General features: G+C 44.4%; 1 protein-coding gene and 1 long non-coding RNA gene across 4 annotated transcripts in view; one reads left to right on the top strand and one right to left on the bottom strand.

Moving 5' to 3' along the window:
* The first annotated feature begins 1,017 nt into the window (after positions 1 to 1,017).
* LOC141153045 (uncharacterized) overlaps positions 1,018 to 27,585 on the top strand; it is a 71,628-nt gene continuing 45,060 nt past the window's right edge. Inside the window, exon 1 of the long non-coding RNA XR_012247221.1 lies at positions 1,018 to 1,197. This is a non-coding gene — a long non-coding RNA (uncharacterized lncRNA). The remainder of the gene's footprint in view (positions 1,198 to 27,585) is intronic.
* The window catches only part of HORMAD1 (HORMA domain containing 1), a 59,872-nt gene continuing 34,228 nt past the window's right edge, over positions 1,942 to 27,585 (bottom strand). For all 3 annotated transcript variants that reach the window (XM_073637724.1, XM_073637722.1, XM_073637723.1), the window contains 2 exons: positions 24,822 to 24,890; positions 1,942 to 2,243 (listed from right to left, as the gene is read on the bottom strand). In XM_073637724.1, coding sequence (XP_073493825.1) covers positions 2,157 to 2,243; positions 24,822 to 24,890 — 156 coding nt within the window. In that variant the 3' untranslated portion in view covers positions 1,942 to 2,156. The remainder of the gene's footprint in view (positions 2,244 to 24,821; positions 24,891 to 27,585) is intronic.

The raw sequence follows: 27,585 nt of genomic DNA, 5'->3' as shown, positions 1-27,585 counted from the left end.
TCATGACTGGTCACATACTATTGCCAGGTTCTCATGACTGTTCCCACACTACTGCCAGATTCTCAGGACTGGTCCTACACCACTGCCAGGTTCTTATGACTAGTCCCACACTACTACCAGGCTCTCATGACTGGTCACATACTGTTTCAAGGTTCTCATGACTGTTCCCACACTACAGCTAGGATCTCATGACTGTTCCCACACTACTGCTAGGATCTCATGACTAGTCCTACACTACTGCTAGTATCTCATGACTTGTCCTACACTACTGCTAGGTTCTTATGACAGGCCCTACACTATAGTAATGTGTTACATCTTACTTAGTGAGGTGGATACTGAAAGACAGGTGGTACTGTTTCAGTGGGACTGCAGAGACGGGTACGAAGTGTTGTTTAAGATGTAACGGGTTACAGAGGAGATGCAGAACTGGTTTCGCAGAGCTGGAACAGCAATGACTGATGTAGCAAAATTGTCCAAATTAAATAAAATAAAAAAGCGGTCTATAGGGTGCTAAAAGAATGAACACTAGAGGTGAATTTTTTTTTTTTTTTAGGGCTAAAAAATAAATTTAATGAGCCCTTTCCACAACGCGTTTTGATAATGAACTATCTTCCTCAGGTGGTACCACCTGTTGGCTAACAAAGCCTCCAGCACAAGTGTGAAAGTGTGAATGTAGCCCAAGACACCTGGTACCACCTGAGGAAGATAGTTCACTATCGAAACGCGTTGTGGAAAGGGCTCATTAAATTGAATTTTTAGCCCTAAAAAAAAAAAAAATTTCACCTCTAGTGTTCATTCTTTTAGCGCCCTATAGACTGCTTTTTTATTTTATTTAATTTGGACCACTTTCAGTCCCCCTTTTGGGGGTTAGCAGCAGGAGCAGCTTCTAGTTAATCATTCTTAAATCCCCACACTATAAAATTCCCCTTTGGCTGCTCAACCCAGGACCTGTGGTTGAGGGCGGCACTCTCCTAACTTTCAGGACCTGTGGCGATGCACATCTGATCCTGAGTCACGTGATCTGTGGGCGGACACGTGGCCTGCAATTTTGGAACCTGGAAGCGGTGAGCACGAGCGGCGGTCTGCAGCACACGGCATGTGGTGTGCCAAGCTACCTGTACCTTGCGGTGAGACGTGCCTGCTCCTTCCATCCTCACACTAACACCGGAGTTGTGCAGGGGTGCACAACTCCAATAGGTGAGTGGCCTTTTGGCTGTTTCCGTCACATCTACCTATCAGGTCCTTCACATAGCGCGCTTTTCTCCCTTTCTCTTCCATGATGTAGCAAAGTTGGAACAGTGATAACTGAAATACCAGAGTTGTACCAATTATGTCTGATGAAGCAGTGCTGGAACAATGGATAGCTGTATAGCAGATTTGTGTTTGCAGTGGTGGCGCAGTGTAATGTCCTGCTGTCTTAGGTTGAATTGGCTCAGGAGGATAATGTCATCGATGCTTATTGGGTTGCCTTCAAAACCCGGAGATCAAAAGACTGGTCAAAGAAGGGACACGACGCAGCTGTTGGCGTTGAACCGGGACAGACGAGTATCACCAGGTTCCTGCAGGTGCTACACTGCAGGCAGGTTTTGGTGACATTGCCTGCTTGTTCTGTATTTGCTCATTCTTCTGATAAGGGCACTGTGTACACTTAAATCATCATTCACAACAATGTGCGCACACACACACATTGAGATCATTGATGTGCATGGTGATCTGAACTCATACAAAGGCACAAATGAGAATAACATCAAAGAGCAGAATATGGCCAGGAGGGTTTCCATGAGCTCCTTATACATACCAGTGTCTTGGGCTACGTTCACACTTGTGCTGGAGGCTTTGTTAGCCAACAGATTGGGTACGGAGTTGTGGTTTCTGTCTATAAGAGAAACCACAATGCAGAAGTGAAGGGAGATCAGACGATCAAGGAGGGACACGTATAGCTCACTGTGCAGCCGCTCCACTTTTAATATTTTTCTTTTCCATTCTTGAGTTGCCGCATGTCAGCGACGTCTCCTGACAAGTACAGAATATTATTTCATTCATTAAGAAAAAAAAGTGTCGGAACTAACAAATAAAAATGAACATTGAATTAACTGTGGGTTGGGATAACTTGTAAAGAGCCTTAAGAACAGTGGTGATGGGAGGAGGCAGATCATCTATATGGGATCTTTCGGCTCGCTGAATCTTTTTCTTTTTGGTGCAGTTGGTTCATCCTGACTACAGGAAAGTTCCAAAACCTGAGTCTGCAAGAAAAATATGGAAGCTGTTACCACTGTGTCCCAATTCATAGTGTGAAGTGAATACTTCTCTGCGACTTGATCTTCCCTCTATATTATCCTAAATAAGTTAATAGATTATACGTATACAGTCAGGGCAGCAGAATGGTCATCATTTTCGTAATAAATGTGTGACAGGAGCTGTTTAGTCATCATCTGCAACTGTGATAGGAAATTTTCTTGCAGTGTAATCATATATACAGGCTGGGTTACAGAGATGGTGACAAGATAAATGCATGTAATCCCCATGAGATCAATGGACCCAAATGTACAGAAGTATACCATACATTTTTATACACTGTATATACAGGTGCATCTCACTAAATTAGAATATCATCAAAAAGTTAATTTATTTCAGTTTTTCAATACAAAAAGTGAAACTCCTATATTATATAGAGTCATTACACACAGAGTGATCTATTATATAGAGTCATTACAGAGTGATCTATTATATAGAGTCATTACACACAGAGGGATCTATTATATAGAGTCATTACACACAGAGTGATCTATTATATAGAGCCATTACACACAGAGGGATCTATTATATAGAGTCATTACACGCAGAGGGATCTATTATATAGAGTCATTACACACAGAGGGATCTATTATATAGAGTCATTACACACAGAGTGATCTATTATATAGAGCCATTACACGCAGAGGGATCTATTATATAGTCATTACACACAGAGGGATCTATTATATAGAGTCATTACACACAGAGGGATCTATTATATAGAGTCATTACACACAGAGGGATCTATTATATAGAGTCATTACACACAGAGGGATCTATTATATAGAGTCATTACACACAGAGGGATCTATTATATAGAGTCATTACACACAGAGTGATCTATTTCAAGCTTACTTCTGTTAGTGTTGATGATTATGGCTTACAGCCAATGAAAACACAAAAGTCATTATCTCAGTAAATTAGAATAATTAACAAAAAACACCTGCAAAGGTTTCATACGCGTTTAAAAAGGTCCCTTAGTCTGTTTCAGTAGGCTCCACAATCATGGGGAAGACTGCTGACTTGACAGATGTCCAGAAGGCAGTCACTGACACACTCCACAAGGTCCCAGAGTCTGGAGGAAGAGTGGAGAGGCCACAATCCAAGCTGCTGGAGGTCTAGTGTGAAGTCTCCACCATCAGTGATGGTTTGGGGGCCATGTCATCTGCTGGTGTAGGTTCACTGTGTTTTATCAAGACCAAAGTCAGCGCAGCCGTCTACCAGGACATTTTAGAGCATTTCATGCTTCCCTCTGCTGACAAGCTTTTTGGAGATGGAAATGTCATTCTCCAGCAGGACTTGGCCCCTGTCCACACTGCCAAAAGTACCAATACCTGGTTTACACACAACAGTATCACTGTGCTTGATTGGCAGCAAACTCGCCTGACCTTAACCCCATAGAGAATCTATTATAGAGAATCTATGGGGTATTGTCAAGAGGAAGATGAGAGACCCCAGACCCCACAATACAGATGAGCTGAAGGCTGCTATCAAAGCCACCTGGGCTTCCATAACACCTCAGCAGCCACAGGCTGATCGCCTCCATGCCACATTGCCGTATTGATGCAGTAATTGATGCAAATGGAGCCCCGACCAAGTATTGAGGGCATTTACTGAACAGACATTTTAGTAGAACAACACCTTGGATTTTAAAATCATTTTTCAAGCTGTTGTTATAAAGTATTCTAATTTACTGAGATAATGACTTTTGTGTTGTCATTGCCTGTAAGCCATAATCATCAACATTAACAGAAATAAACACGTGAAATAGATCCCTCTGTGTGTAATGACTCTATATAATAGATCCCTCTGCGTGTAATGACTCTATATAATAGATCCCTCTGCGTGTAATGACTCTATATAATAGATCACTCTGTGTGTAATGACTCTATATAATAGATCCCTCTGCGTGTAATGACTCTATATAATAGATCCCTCTGCGTGTAATGACTCTATAGAATAGATCCCTCTGCGTGTAATGACTCTATATAATAGATCCCTCTGCGTGTAATGACTCTATATAATAGATCCCTCTGCGTGTAATGACTCTATATAATAGATCCCTCTGCGTGTAATGACTCTATATAATAGATCACTCTGCGTGTAATGACTCTATATAATAGATCCCTCTGCGTGTAATGACTCTATATAATAGATCCCTCTGCGTGTAATGACTCTATATAATAGATCCCTCTGCGTGTAATGACTCTATATAATAGATCCCTCTGCGTGTAATGACTCTATATAATAGATCCCTCTGCGTGTAATGACTCTATATAATAGATCCCTCTGCGTGTAATGACTCTATATAATAGATCCCTCTGCGTGTAATGACTCTATATAATAGATCCCTCTGCGTGTAATGGCTCTATATAATAGATCCCTCTGCGTGTAATGACTCTATATAATAGATCCCTCTGCGTGTAATGGCTCTATATAATAGATCCCTCTGTGTGTAATGGCTCTATATAATAGATCCCTCTGTGTGTAATGACTCTATATAATAGATCCCTCTGTGTGTAATGACTCTATATAATAGATCCCTCTGTGTGTAATGACTCTATATAATAGATCCCTCTGTGTGTAATGACTCTATACAATAGATCCCTCTGTGTGTAATGACTCTATATAATAGATCCCTCTGTGTGTAATGACTCTATATAATAGATCCCTCTGTGTGTAATGACTCTATATAATAGATCCCTCTGTGTGTAATGACTCTATATAATAGATCCCTCTGTGTGTAATGACTCTATATAATAGATCCCTCTGTGTGTAATGACTCTATATAATAGACCCCTCTGTGTGTAATGACTCTATATAATAGATCCCTCTGTGTGTAATGACTCTATATAATAGATCCCTCTGTGTGTAATGACTCTATATAATAGATCCCTCTGTGTGTAATGACTCTATATAATAGATCCCTCTGTGTGTAATGACTCTATATAATAGATCCCTCTGTGTGTAATGACTCTATATAATAGACCCCTCTGTGTGTAATGACTCTATATAATAGATCCCTCTGTGTGTAATGACTCTATATAATAGATCCCTCTGTGTGTAATGACTCTATATAATAGATCCCTCTGTGTGTAATGACTCTATATAATAGATCCCTCTGTGTGTAATGACTCTATATAATAGATCCCTCTGTGTGTAATGACTCTATATAATAGATCCCTCTGTGTGTAATGGCTCTATATAATAGATCCCTCTGTGTGTAATGACTCTATATAATAGATCCCTCTGTGTAATGACTCTATATAATAGATCCCTCTGTGTGTAATGACTCTATATAATAGATCCCTCTGTGTGTAATGACTCTATATAATAGATCCCTCTGTGTGTAATGACTCTATATAATAGATCCCTCTGTGTGTAATGACTCTATATAATAGATCCCTCTGTGTGTAATGACTCTATATAATAGATCCCTCTGTGTGTAATGACTCTATATAATAGATCCCTCTGTGTGTAATGACTCTATATAATAGATCCCTCTGTGTGTAATGACTCTATATAATATAGGAGTTTCACTTTTTGTATTGAAGAACTGAAATAAATTAATTTTTTGATGATATTCTAATTTAGTGAGATGCGTCTGTTTGTGTATCTCATGGGGTTTACAAGCATGTATTTTTTCTGAAGTGGACCACCATCTCATGCATCAGTTCTGCACATATATGTATTTTTATCATATTTCATCATAAAGACAACAGAAACTCCTATCTAACTTGCACACGATAACTAGAAGGCTCCTGTCAAGCAGTTATAATGGATCTAAAAGGGAACATTTCTCCCTTTAAATGGTGCCAAGTTAGCATAAGAAGACATATACAGTGAAGGAAATAATTATTTGATCCCTTGCTGTTTTTGTAAGTTTGCCCACTGACAAAGACATGAACAGTCTATAATTTTCAGGGTAGGTTAATTTTAACATTAAGAGGTAGAATATCCAAAAAAAAAAAAAAAATCAAGAAAATCACATTGTATAAATTAGATAAATTTATTTGCATTTTGCAGTGAGAAATAAGTATTTGATCCCCTACAAACCATCATGAGTTCTGGCTCCTACAGACCAGTTAGACGCTCCTAATCAACTTGTTACCTGCATTAAAGACAGTTGTCTTACATAGTCACCTGTATAAAAGACTCCTGTCCCCAAACTCAATTAATCAGTCAGACTCTAACCTCTACAACATGGGCAAGACCAAAGAGCTTTCTAAGGCTGTCAGGGACAAGATCATAGACCTGTACAAAGCTGGAATGGGCTACAAAACCATAAGTAAGACGCTGGGTGAGAAGGAGACAACTGTTGGTGCAATAGTAAGAAAATGGAAGAAATACAAAATGACTGTCAATCGACATCGATCTGGGGCACCATGCAAAATCTCACCTCGTGGGGTATCCTTAATCATGAGGAAGGTGAGAGATCAGCCTAAAACTACACGGGGGGGAACTTGTTAATGATCTCAAGGCAGCTGGGACCACAGTCACCAAGAAAACCATTGGTAACACATTACTCCTTAAAGGTTTAAAATCCAGCAGTGCCCGCAAGGTCCCCCTGCTCAAGAAGGCACATGTGCAGGCCCGTCTGAAGCTTGCAAATGAACACCTGGATGATTCTGAGTTATTGGGAGAAGGTGCTGTGGTTAGATGAGACAAAAATTGAGCTCTTTGGCATTAACTCAACTCGCCGTGTTTGGAGGAAAATAAATGCTGCCTATGACCCAAAGAACACAGTCCCCACTGTCAAGCATGGAGGTGGAAACATTATGTTTTGGGGGTGTTTCTCTGCTAAGGGCACAGGACTACTTCACCGCATCAATGGGAGAATGGATGGAGCCATGTACCGTAAAATCCTGAGTGACAACCTCCTTCCCTCCACCAGGACGTTAAAAACAGGTCGTGGCTGGGTCTTCCAACAAGACAATGACCCAAAACATACAGCCAAGGCAACAAAGGAGTGGCTCAAAAAGAAGTACAGTAAGGTCATGGAGTGGTCTAGCCAGTCTCCAGACCTTAATCCCATAGAAAACTTATGGAGGGAGTTGAAGCTCCGAGTTGCCAAGCGACAGCCTCAAAATCATAATGATATAGAGATGATCTGCAAAGAGGAGTGGACCAAAACTCCTCCTGACATGTGCACAAATCTCATCATCAACTACAAAAAACCTCTGGCTGCTGTGCTTGCCAACAAGGGTTTTGCCACCAAGTATTAAGTGTTGTTTGCCAGAGGGATCAAATACTTATTTCTCACTGCAAAATCCAAATAAATTTATCTAATTTATACAATGTGATTTTCTTGATTTTTTGGGGGATATTCTATCTCTCAATGTTAAAATTAACCGACCCTTAAAATTATAGACAGTTCATGTCTTTGCCAGTGGGCGAACTTACAAAAACAGCAAGGGATCAAATAATTATTTCCTTCACTGTAGGTCATGAAATGCTCCTCTGGGAATTTAGTTATGCAATCAGCCTCTTTAAAGAGAAAGATAACTTGAACCCTAGTGTCAAAGATCGCAGCCAGGGGTGTCGTAACTAAACCACCCACGCTCTTATCTTTGGAGCGAACAGCTCTCTGCTGCTCCCTATCGTCTGGACAATTACACGATAGGCCAACGATTAACGGAGGAGACAGCAGGCTGTTTGCACTAATAGGCTAGTTATTGGGAAACTAACAGTGAGAGTATAGTATATACACCTCCGATTCCAACGCATGGAATATTTATATACCCCTGTACGGTCACTGCTAACTCCAAGATAACCCAACAAAGATTATTAGCCGCCACCACCAGTCATTTTTACAGGCTGACTGGAGGCCTGATATGACTTAAAATGCCACATGACTTAAAATGCCACTCCATCGATTTTTTTTATTGCACCTCTGGAGTGGTGCTATAAATGTAAGTCCCCTGCCCTCTGTCTGATACTCAACTTTTGGTGTTTTTATCTGTTTTCACCACCATTCCCGTCAGTCTCCGGCGAAAAGAGACCAGCCAGCTGCTTCAGTGAAAATGCCGATGTGCTCCGTGGAAGTGGAGCGCGCCGGAGGTCACTTTTCAATACAAGTCTAGGAGAGCCTCGTTCTGGCTCTTATAGACTTGTATTGAGAGCGTGTGACGTAGCTCCTGACTTCTGACCAGTTATAAGCTACTGTCACAAGATAGCGTCGTGGGACTGGAGCGGTGCAGCAAAATGGGGAAGACACTGGAGGGTGAGTATATGACAGTGGGCTTACACTTAAAGCGTCATTCCAGTGGTGAAAAAAAAATGCTGGAGTGGTGCTCTAAAGCACCACTTCAGCGTTTTTGTCTTTTTTTTTTCAGCACCGGAGTGGCACTTTAAAACCCCCTACCCCCAGTCATATACTCACCCTCCGGCGTCTTCACGTTTTTTTCGGTGCCGCTCCGGTCCCTCTGCGCCATCTTGTGACAGTAGCTTCTGACTGGAAGTCAGAAGTTACATCACAAGAGCGCAATGCAAGTCTATGAGAGTCTGAACGAGGCCAGAACGAGGCTCTCATAGACTTGTATTGGAGAGTGACCTCCGGCGTGCTCCATGAAACACTGGAGCAGCCAGCAGGTCACTTTTCGCTGGAGACCGACCGGAGCGACGCTAAAACGAATGAAGGCGACGGCAGATGAGCATCGGACAGAGGGCAGGGGACTTACATTTAAAGCACCATTCCGGTGTTTTATTTTAATTGCATCACTGAAGTGGTGATTTAAGGTAAAAAGCCAAACCATACACTAAATTTACAGACACAGGTTTCCATGCATTACCTCTCAGTACGTGAACTATAGTGCCACCTACTGGAGATAGAAATCCTAACAGTTAATATTATCCTTTTAACAAACTTTACCACATGACTTAGGGTGAAAGGCCAAACCATACACTAAATTTACAGACACAGATATCCATGTTTTACCTCTCATCAATGCAAAGCAGAAATCTACTGTGACTACATGTCTGTCTGGAAGTCATAAGCTACATCACAAGAGCGCAATGCATGTCTATAAAAGACCTCCGACCAGGGGTTTATCAGGAAATATTTCTCTTTATACAGGCTGTTTTAGCTGCCACCACCAGTCGTTATTACAGGTTGACTGGAGGCCTGATAGGTAGCTTTGGCTTCGAGGTACGGTTTACAGAACAAAAGGAACAGCACTATTACATTTTATATTTAATCCAAAATGAGGCAGTGTTTATGAAAAATATGCAAAAGATTTTACAAAGGGGACAAAACAATACAGAATATACAATTACAGAAAATAAAAGGGATTAAAAAAAGAACTTACTACGCCCCTCACAGAGATGAGTCAACTTAGAAGAAGGAGAGAGTTTCTCTTGGGGATGTTCAGTGAATGGAATTCATGCATACACGATGAGTATCTCTCTACAGGAACCAAGATCATAATTCGGCTTGATATTTTATCAGCACCTGAGTTCCACGCACACATCCCCACGTGATGACCTCACGTAGGCCAGGTTGTGGCCTTCAGGATTTTATCAGATTCTCAACTTATGCGATAACTCCTCTTCGGATGATCACAGAAGTTCGAGATCGCCGCCATATTTTGTTTATTGGGATTTACAGTTTTACAGTTACCCAGAGACCAAATATGACATGGTTGCTGTCAGCGATTTGCCCATTATTGATTTGTGGCTTATAGGCAGGGGTTGCAGTTAGGAAAAAATATGCATCTGCTTCCCCTACTAGCCCTGAAGCCGAAAAGGTATGTCTCATCACAATCGGATTTATACAAACTTCGATTTTCAATATTTTCTTTCGGAGACATCGAGTCTCCCAAAGGTGTGTTTATGAAAGGAATGTGCATCGTGGATGGACAATAGCTATCTCTAACAGGTGTTAGATATTTGCTTCATTCCTTTCAAAACATAAGAGGCTTTTCCTGCCTATTCTATACATCTCAATCTTGCACAATAGACATCCTCATCAGTACTGCAGGGGTCTTTTGTCCTAAAAGGAGCTCTTGCATATTAATTAGGATTGTTCACTATCCAGTTCTAACTAATTCCCTATATGTTAGGCCACATTCACAAGTTTAGTATTTGGTAAGTATTTTCCATTAGTATTTGTGTCACGGGATTACCGCAACAGTGTGGAGCCAGAAGGCCACAGCGTCAGATGGCTCCTACTCCAGCTCCGAGAAGAAGCACTTCTCCGTCATTTTAAATGTGTTTATTTTCTTCGACCAGAACAGGGGTTAAACGGCCATGTTGCAAATCCCTATGTTCACAGCTGAGCTCGGTTAGCCACTCCTTTTCCCTTTATAATCTGGGCTCTGATACTAATCCTTGTCAGAGCTTGCTCTTGCTGCATGGCTAACGGAGGGAGAGGAGTTGTTATGAGAAGCAGAGTTGGAGTAACCAGTGACTGTTGTTTGGTTTGCATGTGTGATTATTCCTTAACCTTCTCTACTTTGATTTATTCCCTTACCTTCACACTCCAGTGCATTCCTCTGTTATATCTGAGTGAATATTTTGTGTGCCTAGAGTTTTCTGTTTACCCTTGTCTGTGTTGCCCTGTTCGTCGGGTTAGTGTACTACGGTGCACAGTAGCGCCCCTCTTCTCTGGGTGGGGGAGGTGAACAGACAGAGGGCTTATTCAGGAGGTAGGGCGAGGGCGGAGGTCCCAGCATCTTCACCTTTAGAAGTATCCCGGGAAGTAGGGAGAGCTAGGGTGCCCCCTAGTGTTAGGGACAGGGTAGGTGCCCCTGGTCCCGGATCTTTCGACAGCTGTGTCGTGACATTAGCTCTGACCTATACCGTTTCTTCTGATCCTTGATAGATCCTATCACTGCCCTGACAGGGCAATTACAGCAGCTCAGTCTGGAAGTGGCAGATTTACGCACGGTGGTCTTGCAGTCCCCTAATATGTCTGGTGTGGGAGGCGCGACTCTCAGACAAGCCATAGTGGAGCCCAATGTCGCGTTTCCTGACAGGTTCTCTGGGGGGCGGGACAAGTTTGTTGTCTTCAGAAAGGCCTGTAAACTGTACTTCAGGCTACGTCTGGATTCCTCGGGTACAGAGGAGCAACGTATGGGGATAGTGATCCCGCTCCTTCAGGGGGATCCCCAAGCATGGGCATTTTCTCTCTCGTCTGACCCACAATCGCTCCAGACGGTGCAGTTTTTTTTTTCGGGCACTGGGCCTTATATATGATCACCCCGATCCCGTCTCCTTAGCCGAGTCTGCATTGTGCCAACTTCGGCAGGGAGATCGGCCGGCGGAGGAATATTGCTTTGAGTTCAGGAGATGGGCCACGAACACCAAGTGGAATGACCTCGCATTCAGTAGTCAGTTCTGTGAGGGGCTTACGTTGAGTGTGAGGGACGCTTTGGCTCTGTATGAGACTCCTGACTCCCTTGAGACAGCCATGTCTCTGGCGATTCGGGTTGATTGCCGTCTTCGCCAGAGACATAGGGAGTCACCTCCGTGTGTGGGGGGTCCGGAGTCAAGGGAGGTCAGCGTGGAGCCACCTGTGGAACCCACGCAGGTGGGTGCAGCATCTCCCACAGGTAAATTGCCAGTCGTCTGGCGTAAGGGGGGAGTGTGTTTCTTTTGTGGGAAAAAAGGCCATTTCGTGGGTATGTGTCATTTCCGAGCCCATAATAAGCAGCCGCTGGAAAACTAAGTGGCCCAGGTTGCAGGGGCGAAGGGGTTAGCAACCCAGTTGTACTTATCACCTCTGGGATAATTTTTTTCTACCAGCCATAGTTCTTGTTGGGGGGAGTTAAGGTGGAGGTGTCGGCCTTTCTGGACAGTGGGGTGGGGTTTAATTTGATCGAATTTAAGTTTGTCCAGGCCCAAGGCCTGAGTCCACATACTCTGTTCAGACCCATACCCACTTTACTCAAGTCGTCCGTGATTTGCGGCTTCAGGTGGGGGCAATGCACTCTGAGGTGTTAGACTGTTATGTGCTAGAGGGTCTGCACTCACCCGTGGTACTGGGTCTTCCTTGGCTCGCTCTGCACAATCCAGTGGTTGATTGGTAGACTCAGGAGGTAGTTAAGTGGAGTGGGTATTGCCAAGGACACTGTTTGAGTACCCAGTAGGCTAGGGTGGATACCCGGTCTGTTCCAAGTTATCTGTCGGATTTTGGGGATGTGTTCTCGGACCAGGGGTGCCAAGAACTCCCTCGCCATCGTCCCTATGATTGCGCCATGAATCTCATGACTGGGGCCAAGCTGCCCAAGAGCAGACTCTATAATATATCTGGACCGGAGAGACAGGCCATGAAGGATTACATCACGGAAAGCCTGGCTAAGGGTCATATCAGACCATCCTCTTCCCCCATTGCCGCTGGGTTCTTCTTTGTAAAAAAAAAAAAGGATGGGGGGTTAAGTCCCTGCCTGGATTTCCGTGAACTCAATGCGATCACTATCCGTGATCCTCATCCGCTTCCGCTCATTCCAGACCTCTTTAATCAAATTGTAGGGGCTAAATGTTTCTTTAAGATGGACCTCAGGGGGCGTATAATCTTATATGCATTAAAGAGGGAGATGAGTAGAAGACACCGCATTCAATACGCCTGAGGGACACTATGAGAATCTAGTGATGCCTTTTGGGTTGACGAACGCGCCAGCCGTCTATCAACACTTTATAAATGACATCTTTAGCCACCTGATAGGCAGATTCGTGGTTATCTACCTTGATGACATACTGATTTATTCTTCTGACCTTGAGTCACACCAGGTACACGTCAGGCAGGTATTTCATATACTTTGAGACAATAAATTATATGTTAAACCTGAGAAGTGTATGTTCTCGGTTGAGATCCCTTTCCTAGGATACTTGTTGCCCTCCACCGGTTTTCGCATGGATCCAGCGAAAGTCCGGGCGGTATTGGATTGGGATCGTCCAGAGGATTTGAAGGCGTTACAAAGGTTTTTAGGTTTCGCCAACTACTACCGTAAGTTCATAAAAAACTTTTCGTTAGTAGCCAAACCTCTTACGGATATGACCAGGAAGGGGACGGACTTCTCCAAGTGGTCCAGTCCTGCCAGGGAGGCATTTGATATGTTGAAAAAGTGTTTTTCTTCTGCACCTATTCTTATACAGTCTGATGTCTCTCAGCCTTTTATCGTCAAGGTCAATGCGTCTGAGGTGGGAGTGGGGGCGGTGTTGTCGCAGGGTGCGTCTCCTGGTAAATGGCAACCGTATGCTTATTTCTCTAAAAAAGTGTCACCAGCTGAGAGAAATTATGACATTGGTAACAGAAAACTCTTAGCTATCAAATGGGCTTTTGAGGCGTGGCCTAATTTTTTGGAGGGGGCGGTCCACCCTGTGATGATGGCCACGGATCATAAGAATCTGGTATACCGGGAATAGGCGAAACGTCTAACACCTCGTCAGGCTAGATGGGCATTATTTTTTAACAGATTTAACTACTTCGACACTTATAGGCCAGGGAACAAAAACATTAAGGCAAATGCCTTATCCCGTTGCTTTCCTGGGATAGGAGATAAGTGTGAACTGGTACCTGTTCTTCAAAAGGGGGTGGTTATGGTGTCTATATGCTCCGATCTAGAAAGAGAGGTTGGTGACGCTCAGGGGGACGCCCCTGCTGCCTGTCCAGTTGGTAAACTGTTTGTTCCTGTAAATCTCCGTCTTAGAGTCCTTAGCGAACATCACAATAGAGTGTTGGCCGGACATCCTTGTAATAAGGTCACCGCTGATTTGCTTTCCAGGCGTTTTTGGTGGCCAGGTGTTCATAAGGATGTTTGAGAGTATGTTGCCACCTGCTGTGTCTGCGCATGTTCTAAGACCCCTCATTCTCATCCGTCGGGGGCTCTCCAACCGTTGGAGATTTCCAGCAGACCATGGACTCACTTATCAGTCAATTTTATCACAGATCTACCCGTGTTGGCGGGGAATTCTGTAATTCTTGTGGTGGTTGATAGGTTCAGTAAAATGTCTCATTTCGTTTCACTATGAGCTTTACCGAATGCAAGAACTTTGGCACAAGTTTTCGTTAGGGAGATAATTAGATTACATGGGATCCCGACCGATATTGTTTCTGATCGAGGGGGGTGCAGTTTGTCTCCAAGTATTGGAGGGTATTTTGCACCTGTCTGTGGATTCATTTGTCATTTTCTTCCGCTTTTCACCCACGGTCTAATGGACAGACGGAATGGGTTAACCAGAATCTGGAGACGTACTGTATCTCAGGTGTTTTGTTTCTGAAAGTCAGGAGGACTGGGTTACCTATTTACCGTTAGCCGAATTCGCTGTAAATAATCAATCATTCTCAGGAATCGACTGGTAAGTCCCTATTTTTTGGGGCATATGGGTTCCATCCTCACTTTAGTTCTTTTAATGGTAATCGCCCTTCTGGATTAACAGAGGTGGAACAATTTTCATCTTCTATTTTCACCATTTGGCAGGGGGTTACTAATAATTTGAGGAAGATGGGATCTAAATATAAGAGTATGGCTGATCGGAGACGTTTGGTGGGTCCGGACCTGTGTGTTGGTGACTTGGTGTGGCTGTCCTCTAGGAACGTTAAGTTGAAGTCTTGGAAACTGGGTCCCAGGTTTATCGGTCCTTATAAAATCATAGCCGTCGTCAATCCTGTAGCATTTATTTCGCCTTGCTTTTCCGCCTACCTTTAGGATCCATAATGTTTTTTACTGTTCTCTCCTCAAAAAATACGTGGCATCTTCTGTACCATCACCTCTACCTCCGTCGCCTGTCATTGTTGAAGGAAAGTTGCAGTTTCAGATTGCTAAGATCTTGGTTCGTCGGTCTCTTCAATATCTGGTACATTGGAGGGGGTACGGTCCTGAGGAGAGGATGTGGGTACTAGCATCTGATGTTCATGCGGCCAGACTGGTCCGGGCTTTTCATGCGGCTCATACCGATAGGCATGGTCCTGAGGTTCCGGGGGTCCTTCGTAGAAGAGGGGGTACTGTCACAGGGTTACCGCGACAGTGTGGAGCCAGAAGGCCACAGTGTTGGATGGCTCCTACTCCAGCTCTAAGCAGAAGCACTTCTTCGTCATTTTAAATGTGTTTATTTTCTTCTGGCAGAACAGGGGTTAAACGGCCATGTTGCAAATCCCTGTGTTCACAGCTGAGCTCGGTTAGCCACTCCTTTTCCCTTTATAATCTGGGCTCTGATACTAATCCTTGTCAGAGCTAGCTCTTGCTGCATGGCTAACGGAGGGATAGGAGTTCTTATGAGAAGGAGAGTTGGAGGAGTAACCAGTGACTGTTGTTTGGTTTGCATGCGTGATTATTTGTTAACCTTCTCTACTTTTGTTTATTCCCTTACCTTCACACCCCAGTGCATTCCTCTGTTATATGTGAGTGAATATTTTGTGTGCCTGGAGTTTTCTGTTTACCCTTGTCTGTGTTGCCCTGTTTGTCGAGTTTGTGTACTACGGTGCACAGTAGCGCCTCTCTTCCCCGGGTGGGGGAGGTGAACAGACAGAGGGCTTATTCAGGAGGTAGTGCGAGGGCGGCGGCCCCGGCATCTTCACCTTTAGAAGTATCCCGGGGAGTAGAGCGAGCCCCTTAGCGTTTAGGGGCAGGGTAGGTGCCCCTGGTCCCGGATCTTTCGACAGCTGTGTCGTGACAATTTGTAAGCCAAAACCAGGAGTGGGTGAAAAATGCAGAAGTGGTGCATGTGTTTCTATTATACATTTCCTTTGATTGTTCCATTCCTGACTTTGGCTTACAAATACTAATGTAAAATACTGACCAAATACTGAACGTGTGAATGTGGCCTTAAACTGTGTAATTTAACTACTAAAAGAGATCTGTGGACTGCAAGTGTAGCGCCTACTAGAAAGGCACACCACATAGGGTCAGGGAGGTGAGCACGAAGCCCTCCCAAGAGAAGGCCCGCGGGAGCTGGACAGACGTAGTGTCACTGGTGGGGCATGGCCAGAGAAAGGAATAGAAGGGAGTCCTGTGACACACTCTGGAATTGCCTGGGGGTTGACCGAGCCCCGCATCTGGTGGATGCAGCACGGCTCGGGCAGTCATTGTCGGCGGAGTGACTTGGAATATAAAGAACTGTGAGTAAAGAACTTGAACTGCAACCCCACGTCTCTGTGCTTCATCGCCGCACCAGCACTACTAGTGCTGGGACGCCCGTGCACCACCACCCCCATCATCCACTCTTACTGCCCTGGGGCTGCACTCTTCCCGTGGGGAGTCACACTACCTCAGCTGCATACACCATCAGCCCCAGCAGTCTACCTTGCAGCGGCGGTCCACACTGACCGCAATCCACGGGTGGCGTAGTCGGACAATTAACTTAAAACCCTATAAAGACTGCCACTGGTTTGACCGCCCTGAGCCACGGGACCGGGTCGCCGCCACGGAGACTACAAACCCCCCAGAGACCTGGTTCCGGGTATCCCACACACGTGCGCAAACGCGGCCCAGGGGGCGCGTCACAAGCCCTTTTTGCTACTGCACCAGAGAGAGGAGGAGGAAGGGGGGGGAATGCCCCTTGTATCAGTCTGACTCTGACTGTCAGCTATTTTTGCCCCTGTAATTCTGTGTGGCGTAGAGATTTTAATATTTTCTATTATACCTAGCACCACCTATTGGGGTAACAATCCTAAATATCAATATCAATGATCCTTTACCGAAACTTGCTACATGACTTAGGACAAAAAGACAAACCACACACTGCACTAGCAGACATGTGTTTCAAGGTATTGGACCCTTATCAGTGCACAGAAGATCTGATTTGGTTAGGTGAGAGGTCTCTGACAGTCGATTTAAGAGGGAACATTTTTGCTTATGGATGTATAAAGACTTACACACCATGCAATGTTCCTCTGGAAATTTAAATATGCAAATAACCTCTTTAGAGAGTAAAAAGACTTAAACTCTATTTCCACCTATTGAAGGTAGCAATCCTGAAAGTCAATATCGACCTACAAAAATACCTCGCCACATGACTTAAAATACCACTCCAGTGATTTTTTTATTGCACCTCTGGAGTGGTGCTTTAAATGTAAGTCCCCTGCCCCCTGCCTGATACTCACCTTTCGGCGGTTTCATCTGTTTTCGCCGCCATTCCCGTCCGTCTCCGGCGAAAAGTGACATGCCGGCTGCTCCATGAGAATGGAGCTGTCAAGCCAGGTCTGGGAAAGACTTAGTGCAACACAGAGGGAAGAGGGAAAGGGAGTCCAGACACTAGGAAAAGGGGGAAGTGAAGACCTCCTAGTCTGGACTAGTGTCACCCTGTCTCAACTAGCGTCCCTATATTGCCTCTTCAGTAGTGTTGAGCATTCCGATACTGAAATATCGGGTATCGGCCGATATTCGCGGTATCGGAATTCCGATACTTAATTCCGATACTTTTACAATATCGAATACCGGAATCGGAAGTTCCCATAATGCCTGCGCTCTGCAGTGTCTCTGAAGGATGACAAGCTGGGTGGCAGCGCTCAGCTGAGATCCAGCCTGTCATCAGAATGCCATCCCAGCTTGTCATCCTTCAGTGAATGAGGTGAGGTCATGTCCAATGAACTCAGCTCACCTCATGCACGTCACTGACAGCGTGGGAAAATTCTCACGCTGAAGCGCTGAGTGCAGGAGAATTCTCCCACGCTGTCAGTGACGTGCATGAGGTGAGCTGAGTTCATTGGACATGACCTCACCTCATGCACGTCACTGACAGCGTGGGAAAATTCTCACGCTGAAGCGCTGAGTGCAGGAGAATTCTCCCACGCTGTCAGTGACGTGCATGAGGTGAGCTGAGTTCATTGGACATGAACTCGGCTCATCTGGATGCCGTCACAGAGAGACACTGAGGAGCGCAAGCATGCCTGCGCTTCTCAGTGTCTGCGGGATGACAGGCTGGATGGCAGCGTTCTGCTGCGGTCCAACCTGTCATCTCGATGTAGCAGAGCTGAAGCTGTCCTGGGAACCATCGAAAGGTAAGGATGAGGTTGGTTTATTATTTTTCTTTTATTGCAGGAGATCGTTGGCTTCAGCTGGAATGGGCGTGATGGTAAGTATGGTTTAATTTAGAACAATAAAGAATTGTGTGTTTATTTCAATTAAAGGACTTTATTCTGGGTGTTTGTGTTTTCTTTTAACTTTGACTATGGGGTTAGTAATGGGAGTGTCTTATAGACTCCTCTCCATTACTAACCTGGGCTTGATGTCAGCTGGCATTATAAGCTGACATCAACCCCAGCCCTATTACCCCCTGCCACCGCTACAGGGCAGTGGGAAGAGTGAGGCTAAGTGCCAGAATTGGCGCATCCTATGGATGCGCCATTTCTGGGGCGGCTGACGGCTGGTGTTTCTAGCCTGGGAGGGGGCGAATATTCATGGCACCCTTCCTGGGCTATTAATGTCATCCCCCAGCTGTCTGCCTAGCCTTTGCTAGCTATTAAATTAGGGGGGACCCCACGTCATTTTTTTGAGGGGGTCCCCCATTTTAATAGCTAGTAAAGGCTAGGTATTCAGCTGGGGGCTGATATTAGTAGCCTGGGAAGCTCCGTGGGTATTACCCCCTTCCCAGGCTTCAAACATCTGCCCCAGCCGCCTGCTTAACCTCCGCTAGAGACTAAAATTAAGGGGAACCCCACGCCAATTTTTTTTTAAATAAATCCTTTATTTTAACACTAAATGACAAGTACAGTAACCAACACTGTCACTGTACTTCATATATATGTGACTGACATGTTTCTATCTATCTAATCTATGTGTGATGCTCTATTTTTTCTGTTATAAATTGTCGGGTACCGCTGCTGAATTGCCGGCCGGCTTTTTTAAAGAGACGGTGCACGAAAACACTAATATTTTTTTTAATAAATCCTTTACACTAAATGACAAGTACAGTAAGCAACACTGTCACTGTACTTCTTATATATGTGACTGACATGTTTCTATCTATCTAATCTATGTGTGAAGCTCTATTCTTTCTGTTGTAAATTGTCGGGTACCGGTGTATGCGCTGATGAATTGCCGGCTTTTCGCATAATACATTCTACATTATTCTTAGTTGTTTTCCTTCATGTAGAATTAACCTACATGGAAAGAAAGGGTTTATTTTCATTCCGATATTTGTGTCCCATTGACTTGCATTGGTTTCCGGTATCGGAATCGGCGATATCCGATACTTTTTGGGTATCGGTCCGATCCAATCCGATCCGATGTTTCCTGATATCGGAAGGTATCGCTCAACACTACTCTTCAGTAATCGCCGCATGCGTGCCTCGCCCTGTCTTTCCCTGGTGTATGGCTAAAGGCTAGGGATGGGAGGAGATGAGCACTAGTCGATCTCCACTAAACTCTATAGACAACAAAGGTAGACAAACAGGGGGAGAATGCTTAGCTTTAGACAACTCCAGACAAATGCAAACTCGGCTTCAAGCTCCAGAGAGGATGAAGTAGTGCTCTTGCTAAGCCTTCACAAGTAGTAATGAATATAGCCATCACCTCCCTCTCAGACACACGAGGTATATATACACCCAGGCCAGGGAGCTAATTACCAGAGGGAGGTAGCCGCTAGGTCCTAGAGACAGCAAGCCTCTAAGAAGATGTCTGTAATGCCAAACGTAGAGATCTCCTGCAACCAACTGCAGGGCGACTGTCTGTCACCTCTGACACACCCGTGACAGGAGCGTGCGGGAGGTCACTTTTCAGTACAAGTCTATGAAAGCCTCGTTCTGGCTCTTATAGACTTGTATTGAGAGCGTGTGACGTAGCTTATGACTTCCAACCAGTTATAAGCTACTGTCACAAGATGGCGCCGTGGGACTGGAGAGATGCCAAAAAAAGGGGAAGATGCCGGTGGGTAAGTATATGACAGGGGGCTTAAGTTTAAAGCGCCACTCCAGCGGTGAAAAAAAATTGGTGTTGACTTTTTTTTCATCACCGGAGTGCCACTTTAAATCTAAGCCCCCTGTCATACACTCACCCTCCGTTTTTTCGGTGCCGCTCCAGTCCCCCTGTGTCATCTTGTGACAGTAGCTTCTGACTGTCTGAAAGTCATAAGCTACATCACAAGAGCGTAATGCAAGTCTATAAAAGACCTCCGACCAGGGGTTTATCAGGAAACATTTCTCTTTATACAGGCTGTTTGCAACTAAGCAGAGAAAGAAATCTAATTTGGCTCAGCAAGCGGCCTGTGACATGCAGCTTAATGGGGGAACATTTCTCCTTATGGAGAGTGCTAATTTGGTGTAAGGAGACTTATGGTATATGTCATACAATGCTCCATTGTGAAATCATTGCACTTACAGACACGTGTTCCAGAATTTTTACCCCTCATTAGTAAGAAGACTTATAGGCCATGCAATGATTCTCTGCTAATTTAAATATGCAAATAGCCTCTTCAGAGCAGAAGATAACTTGAACTCTAGCACCACCTATTGAGGGTAGCAATCCTAAACAACAATATTTACCCTCTGACGGGGAGTAGCCACATTGTTTAAGACATAAACCCAAAACAGACACACCACGGCCACTCAGGATTAGGCACACACGGTTCAGCACAACACATGCAAGCTCCTCTCTGGAGCAGGTTTCTCCAGACACTGAACACACCTGAGTGTAAAGGCTGGCTATTTTAAAGCCCAGACAACTCCCTGGAGTGGAGATATGGTGGATGGCCTCCAGCCCTGCACTTAGCCATCCACGTATAAACGTGCTCTTGGAAACCTGGGCCGTTAACCCTCTCTACACCTAATGTGCAGGAGAAACTTCCATGTTTCACATCACTGAAGCTAATAGCCTCAGTGAAACATATCTCCCCTCTGACACTCTGCCAGTGACTTTGTCACACCCTTTAATGAGCAATTTGCAGACGCATGGTTCAAGGTGTTTACCCCTCACAGCCTCTTTAGAGAGACACAGCTCTGGAACTCTAGCGCCACTATTGGAGGAAGTAACCCAAGAAATCATTATTGACCCTTTAACAAGACTTAGTATTCTAAGCCAAAGCCAACATTGCATTTACAAACACGTGTATAGAAGTTTACTCCTCATCAGTGTAAGGTAGGAGATCTAATTTCGGTAGGTGGAAGGCCTCTGACAGGCAAATCAAGGAGAACGTTTCTCCTTATGGAGAGTGCAACAATGGTGTAAGGAGACTTATGGGCCATGCAATGCTTCTCTAGGAATTTAAATATGAAAATTGCTTCTTCAGAGAGGAACAAGACTTGGACTCTAGCACCACCTATTGGAGGTAGCAATCCTAATAGTTAATATTGACCTTTTAACAAACTTTGCCACATGAGTTAGGATAAAAAGCCAAACTACACACTACATTTACAGATGCATATTTTTATGTTTATGTAGGGGGAACATTTCTCCTTCTGGAGAGTGCCAATCTGGTGTAAGGATACTTACACGCCACACAATGATCCTCTGAAAAATTATTGCATTTACAGACACGTGTTTCAGGATTTTTACAACTCATTAGTCAGGAGACTTATAGGCCATGCAATGCTTCTCTGGGAATTTACATATCAAATAGCCTCTTCAGAGAGGAAAAGAACTTGAACTCTGGCATCACCTATTGGTCGGTAGTAATGCTAAACAATATAACATACTCCTCTGCGAAAATAAATATGCAAATAGCCTCTTCAGAGAAAGATACATTTACAGACACGTGTTTCCTTGTTTTACCCATCATCAAAGTAGAGCAGAGATTTGATTTGGCTAAATGAAAGGCCTCTGCCAGGGAACATTTCTCCTTATTGAGAGAAATTGACTCTTAACATAATAGAGCAAAAAGTCTAATTTGGCTCAGTAAGAGGCCTCTGACATGAGGTTTAAGGGGGGAACATTTCTCCTTATGGAGAGGGCCAATTTGGTGTGAGGAGACTTACACACCCTACAATGCATTTCCCTAAATGCTAAAATGGTAAGGAGAAATGTTCCCCTCTTAAACCCCATGTCAGAGGCCTTTTACTGAGCCAAATCAAGCTTCCTGCACTGCTAAGGGGTAAACACCAGAATAAGGAGAAGTGGTCCTCAGTATATCAGAGCTCTGCTTTGCATTGATGAGGGGTAAAATATGGAAACAAATGTCTGTAAACGTAGTGTGTGGTTTGTTTTTTATCCTATGTCATACGGCAAGGTTTGTTAAAAGGTCATTATTGATTATTAGGATTGCTACCTCCAATAGGGGCCACTAGAGTTTATGTTTTCTTTATTTCTAAAGAGGCTATTTGCATATTTAATTTCTCAGAGGAGCATTGCTTGGAAAGTCTCCTCATGCTGTCTTTGCACTCTCCATAAGGAGAAACCTTCCCCCTTGAACGACCTGTCAGAGGACTTTCACCTAGCCACTTTAGACATTCTAGTTTACACTGATGAGGAATAAACATGTGTTTATGAATGTAATGTCTGTTTTGGCTTATAATTCAATGTCATGTGGCAAGGCTTGTTAAAGGGTCAATATTGATTTATAGGATTGTTTTGTCCACTAGGTGGCACTAGAGTTCTGATTCTCTTTCTTTCTAAAGAGACTATTTGCATAGTTATATTGTACATTTTATATACCGTATTTTTCGGACTATAAGACGCACTTTTTTCCTCCAAAATTTTGGAGGAAAGTGGAGGGTGCGTCTTATAGTCCGAATACTATATACCTGGCTGTGCGTGGTGGTGGGTGTGGGGGAGCAGCAGCGGGGGATCAGCGGGGCTGCAGCTTACACTGTGCCCGCTACTAAAGAAAATGAATATTCCCTGCTCCCCACACCCATGGTCGTGGAGAGCAATGAATATTCATTTTCCTTAATAGCTGGCACACTGTAGCCGCAGCGCGGCTCCTGCTGCTGCTCTGCGGTCCGTGTGCCTGCTATTAAAGCTCGTGAATATTCGCTACAACCCACTCCCATAGGTTGTAGTGAGTATCCATGGTCTTTAATAACAAGCACACTGACCACAGAGCGGCAGCAGGAGCCGCGCTGTGGTACAGTGTGCCGGCTGTTGAAGAGACTGAATGGTCACTGCTCCCCAGGCACAGAGTCCCGGCGTGGGGAGCAGTGACTATTCCAGCACAGCGTCTCACACTGTGTGAGGGCGCATGGCAGGGATGCCATGCACGCCCTGCCATGCGCGCCCTGCTATGCGCGGCTCACACAGTGAGAGTGTCAGCAGCAGAGCGGGACAGCGCTGGAGGAGAGAGGAGGTGAGTATGATTGTTTATTTTTTTTGTAGGCTCAAGTGGTGCCATGCATAACAGGATGGGGGCTCAGAGGGTGCCATGCATACCAGGATGGGGGCTCAAGGGGTGCCATGTATACCAGGAAGGGGTATCAAGGGGTGCCATACATACCAGGATGGGGTCTCAAGGGGTGCCATACATACCAGGATGGAGTCTCAAGGGGTGCCATGCATACCAGGATGGGGTATCAAAGGGTGCCATGCATACCAGGATGGGGGCTCAAGGGGTGCTATGCATACCAGGATGGGGGCTCAGAGGGTGCCATGCATACCAGGATGGGGGCTCAGAGGGTGCCATGCATACCAGGATGGGGGCTCAAGGGGTGCCATGCATACCAGGATGGGGGCTCAAGGGGTGCCATGCATACCAGGATGGGGGCTCAAGGGGTGCCATGCATAACAGGATGGGGGCTCAAGGGGTGCCATGCATACCAGGATGGGGGCTCAAGGGGTGCCATGCATACCAGGATGGGGAATCAAGGGGTGTCATGAATACCAAGATGGGGTATAAAGGGGTGCCATGCATACCAGGATGGGGGATAAAGGGGCGCCATGCATACCAGGATGGGGGATCAAGGGATGCCATGAATACCAGAATGTGGATGAGGGCCAAGTATACCAGGATGGGATGGGGGCCACTTATACCAGGAAGGAGGGGCCATACATACCAGGATGGAGGATATTAACAGAATTGGGGAACATTACCCCAATACCAGTGTCAGCAGCAGACCCCCTCCCTCATAACAGGGCATCATGACCACATTTTTTGCTTAAATTTTTTTTTCCTATTTTCCTCCTTTAAAACCTAGGTGCGTCTTATGGTCCGGTGCGTCTTATGGTCCGGTGCGTCTTATAGTCCGAAAAATACGGTATATGCAGGGAGTAGTGAGAGGATGACTAAAAATAAAATCTGTGGCCAAGTTATAGGAGAACATATAATTTAAGGAATGTAAATCAATGGATCAATATAAGATAACAGCTTAGAAATTCATGGATGGCTAGGAGAACGAGCTAACCCAGTGAGTCTGTACCAGCAGCACAGATCGGGCATTGTCACAGCATGTTAGGGACACACTCCCAAATACAAACACCTACATTTAAAACGGCCATTTGTCGGGTGAAATGATCTTTTGTGCTGCAGAAAAGATCAACTTGTGTAAACAGGTCCTGAACTGCGGAGAACAGTGGCAGCCTATAGGCACTGAATGATCTATAACACAATCTGTAATTACTGATCATTGGTTGTTTCCTGCCGCCCACCGGGTGGTGTTACCCCACTTTACACATGCCGGCTGCACGCCCGGGCTGCTCATTCCTAGCACAGTTGTCCTGTGTTACCTGGTTTTTGGTCTGCTGTCTTTTCTTGCCTCCTTTATTCTGTTTCTTCTCAGAAATTGTTGCAAGTTTCTAGAAAGTAAATGAGATCAGAGGTAATTCATGCACTGTACAGTCACCATTGTTTTTCATGGGAGCTGAAATATCAGCTGGGTGTTAGTGGAGACTTCTGTCCTCACCAGTCCAGCTGTATAACACATAATATATCACAGTGAGCGTGATCACTATGGACAGCATAGCGGCTCAGTGGTTAGCACTATATACGGTGGCTCAGTGGTTAGCAGTATATACAGTGGCTCCATGGTTAGAACTATATACGGTGGCTCAGTGGTTACCATTATATACGGTGGCTCAGTGGCTAACATTATATATGGTGGTTCAGTGGTTAGCACTATATACAGTGGCTCAGTGGTTAGCACTATATACAGTGGCTCAGTGGTTAGAAATATATACTGTGGCTCAGTGGCTAGCACTATATACGGTGACTCAGTGGTTATCATTATATACGGTGGCTCAGTGGCTAGCACTATATACGGAGGCTCAGTGGTTACCATTATAGACGGTGACTCAGTGGTTACCATTATATACGGTGACTCAGTGGTTACCATTATATATGGTAGCACTATATATGGTGGCTCAATGGTTAGCACTATATACGGTGGCTCAGTTGTTAGCACTATATGGTGGCTCAGTGGTTAGCACTATATATGGTGGCTCAGTGGTTAGAGCTATACAGTCATATGAAAAAGTTTGGGCACCCCTATTAATCTTAAGCTTAATGTTTTATAAAAATTGGTGTTTTTGCAACAGCTATTTCAGTTTGATATATGTAATAACTGTTGGGATACAGTAATGTTTCTGCCTTGAAATGAGGTTTATTGTACTAACAGAAAATGTGCAATCTGCATTCAAATTAAATTTGACAGGTGCATAAGTATGGGCACCTCACCAGAAAAGTGACATTAATAGTTAGTAGATCCTCCTTTTGCAAAAATAACAGCCTCTAGTCGCTTCCTGTAGCTTTTAATGAGTTCCTGGATCCTGGATGAAGGTATTTTTGACCATTCCTCTTTACAAAACAATTCCAGTTCAGTTAAGTTTGATGGTCGCCGAGCATGGACAGCCCTCTTCAAATGATCCCACAGATGTTCAATGATATTCAGGTCTGGGGACTGGGATGGCCATTCCAGAACATTGTAATTGTTCCTCTGCATGAATGCCTGAGTAGATTTGGAGCGGTGTTTTGGATCATTGTCTTGCTGAAAGATCCATCCACTTTGTAACTTCATATTTATCACTGATTCTTGAACACTATTGTCAAGAATCTGCTGATACTGAGTGGAATCCATGCGTCCCTCAACTTTAACAAGATTCCCGGTGCCGGCATTGACCACACAGCCCCAAAGCATGATGGAACCTCCACCAAATTTTACTGTGGGTAGCAAGTGTTTTTCTTGGAATGCTGTGTTTTTTTGCCACCATGCATAACGCCTTTTTGTATGACCAAATAACTCAATCTTGGTTTCATCAGTCCACAGGACCTTCTTCCAAAAAGAAATTGGCTTCTCCAAATGTGCTTTTGCATACCTCAGCCGACTCTGTTTGTGGCGTGCTTGCAGAAACGGCTTCTTTCGCATTACTCTCCCATACAGCTTCTCCTTGTGCAAAGTGCCTTGTATAGTTGACCGATGCACAGTGACACCATCTGCAGCAAGTTGATGCTGCAGCTCTCTGGAGGTGGTCTGAGGATTGTCCTTGACTGATCTCACCATTCTTCTTCTCTGCCTTTCTGATGTTTTTCTTGGCCTGCCACTTCTGGCCTTAACAAGAACTGTCCCTGTGTTCTTCCATTTCCTTACTATGTTCCTCACAGTGGAAACTGACAGGTTAAATCTCTGAGACAGCTTTTTGTATCCTTCCCCTGAACAACTATGTTGAATAATCTTTGTTTTCAGATCATTTGACAGTTGTTTTGAGGAGCACATGATGCCGCTCTTCAGAGGAGATTCAAACAGGAGAACAACTTGCAAGTGGCCACTTTAAGTAGCTTTGCTCATGATTGCATACACCTGGCTATGAAGTTCAAAGCTCCATGAGGTTACAAAACCAAAAAAAGTGCTTTAGTAAGTCAGTAAAAAGTAGGTAGGAGTATTTAAAACAAGAAAATGATAAGGGTGTCCATACTTATGCACCTTTCAAATTTTGTTTGAATGCAGATTGCACATTTTCTGTTAGTACAATAAACCTCATTTCAAGGCAGAAACATTACTGTGTCCAACAGTTATTAGATATATCAAACTGAAATAGCTGTTGCAAAAACACCAATTTTTATAAAACATTAAGCTTAAGATTAATAGGGGTGCCCAAACTTTTTCATATGACTGTATATGGTGGCTCAGTGGTTAGAGCTATATATGGTGGCTCAGTGGTTAGCACTGCAGCCTTGCGGCGCTAGAGTCCTGGGTTCATCTCCCACCAAGGACGATATCTAGGAGGAGTGTTTTGCTCCAAAGTAATACTGATTGTGAAGTTAGATTGCCAGCCTATGGCACTATATAAGTGAGTAAATAAAATGTCAAAATTCTACATTTTGGGATGTTTTCTCCTTTCATTTCAGGCTCTCCAATGAGGTACTTTCCAAAATCGGGTGAAACATGAAATCTTGCTGCATTGTCTTAGCCCTGGGCCCTCTGCAATAACCCAGAACTTTATAGCAGAAGACAAACATTTTCTCTCTCCCTGGGTGTGGATGCATTGTTATAAAGGA

This window comes from Phyllobates terribilis, unplaced genomic scaffold, assembly GCF_046119375.1.
Source record: "Phyllobates terribilis strain yellow unplaced genomic scaffold, ASM4611937v1 Scaffold_7__3_contigs__length_470593459, whole genome shotgun sequence".
Classification (NCBI taxonomy): Eukaryota; Metazoa; Chordata; class Amphibia; order Anura; family Dendrobatidae; genus Phyllobates; species Phyllobates terribilis.
The sequence above is the reverse complement of the archived record's forward strand: the minus strand, read 5'-3'. Positions and strand labels throughout refer to the sequence as shown.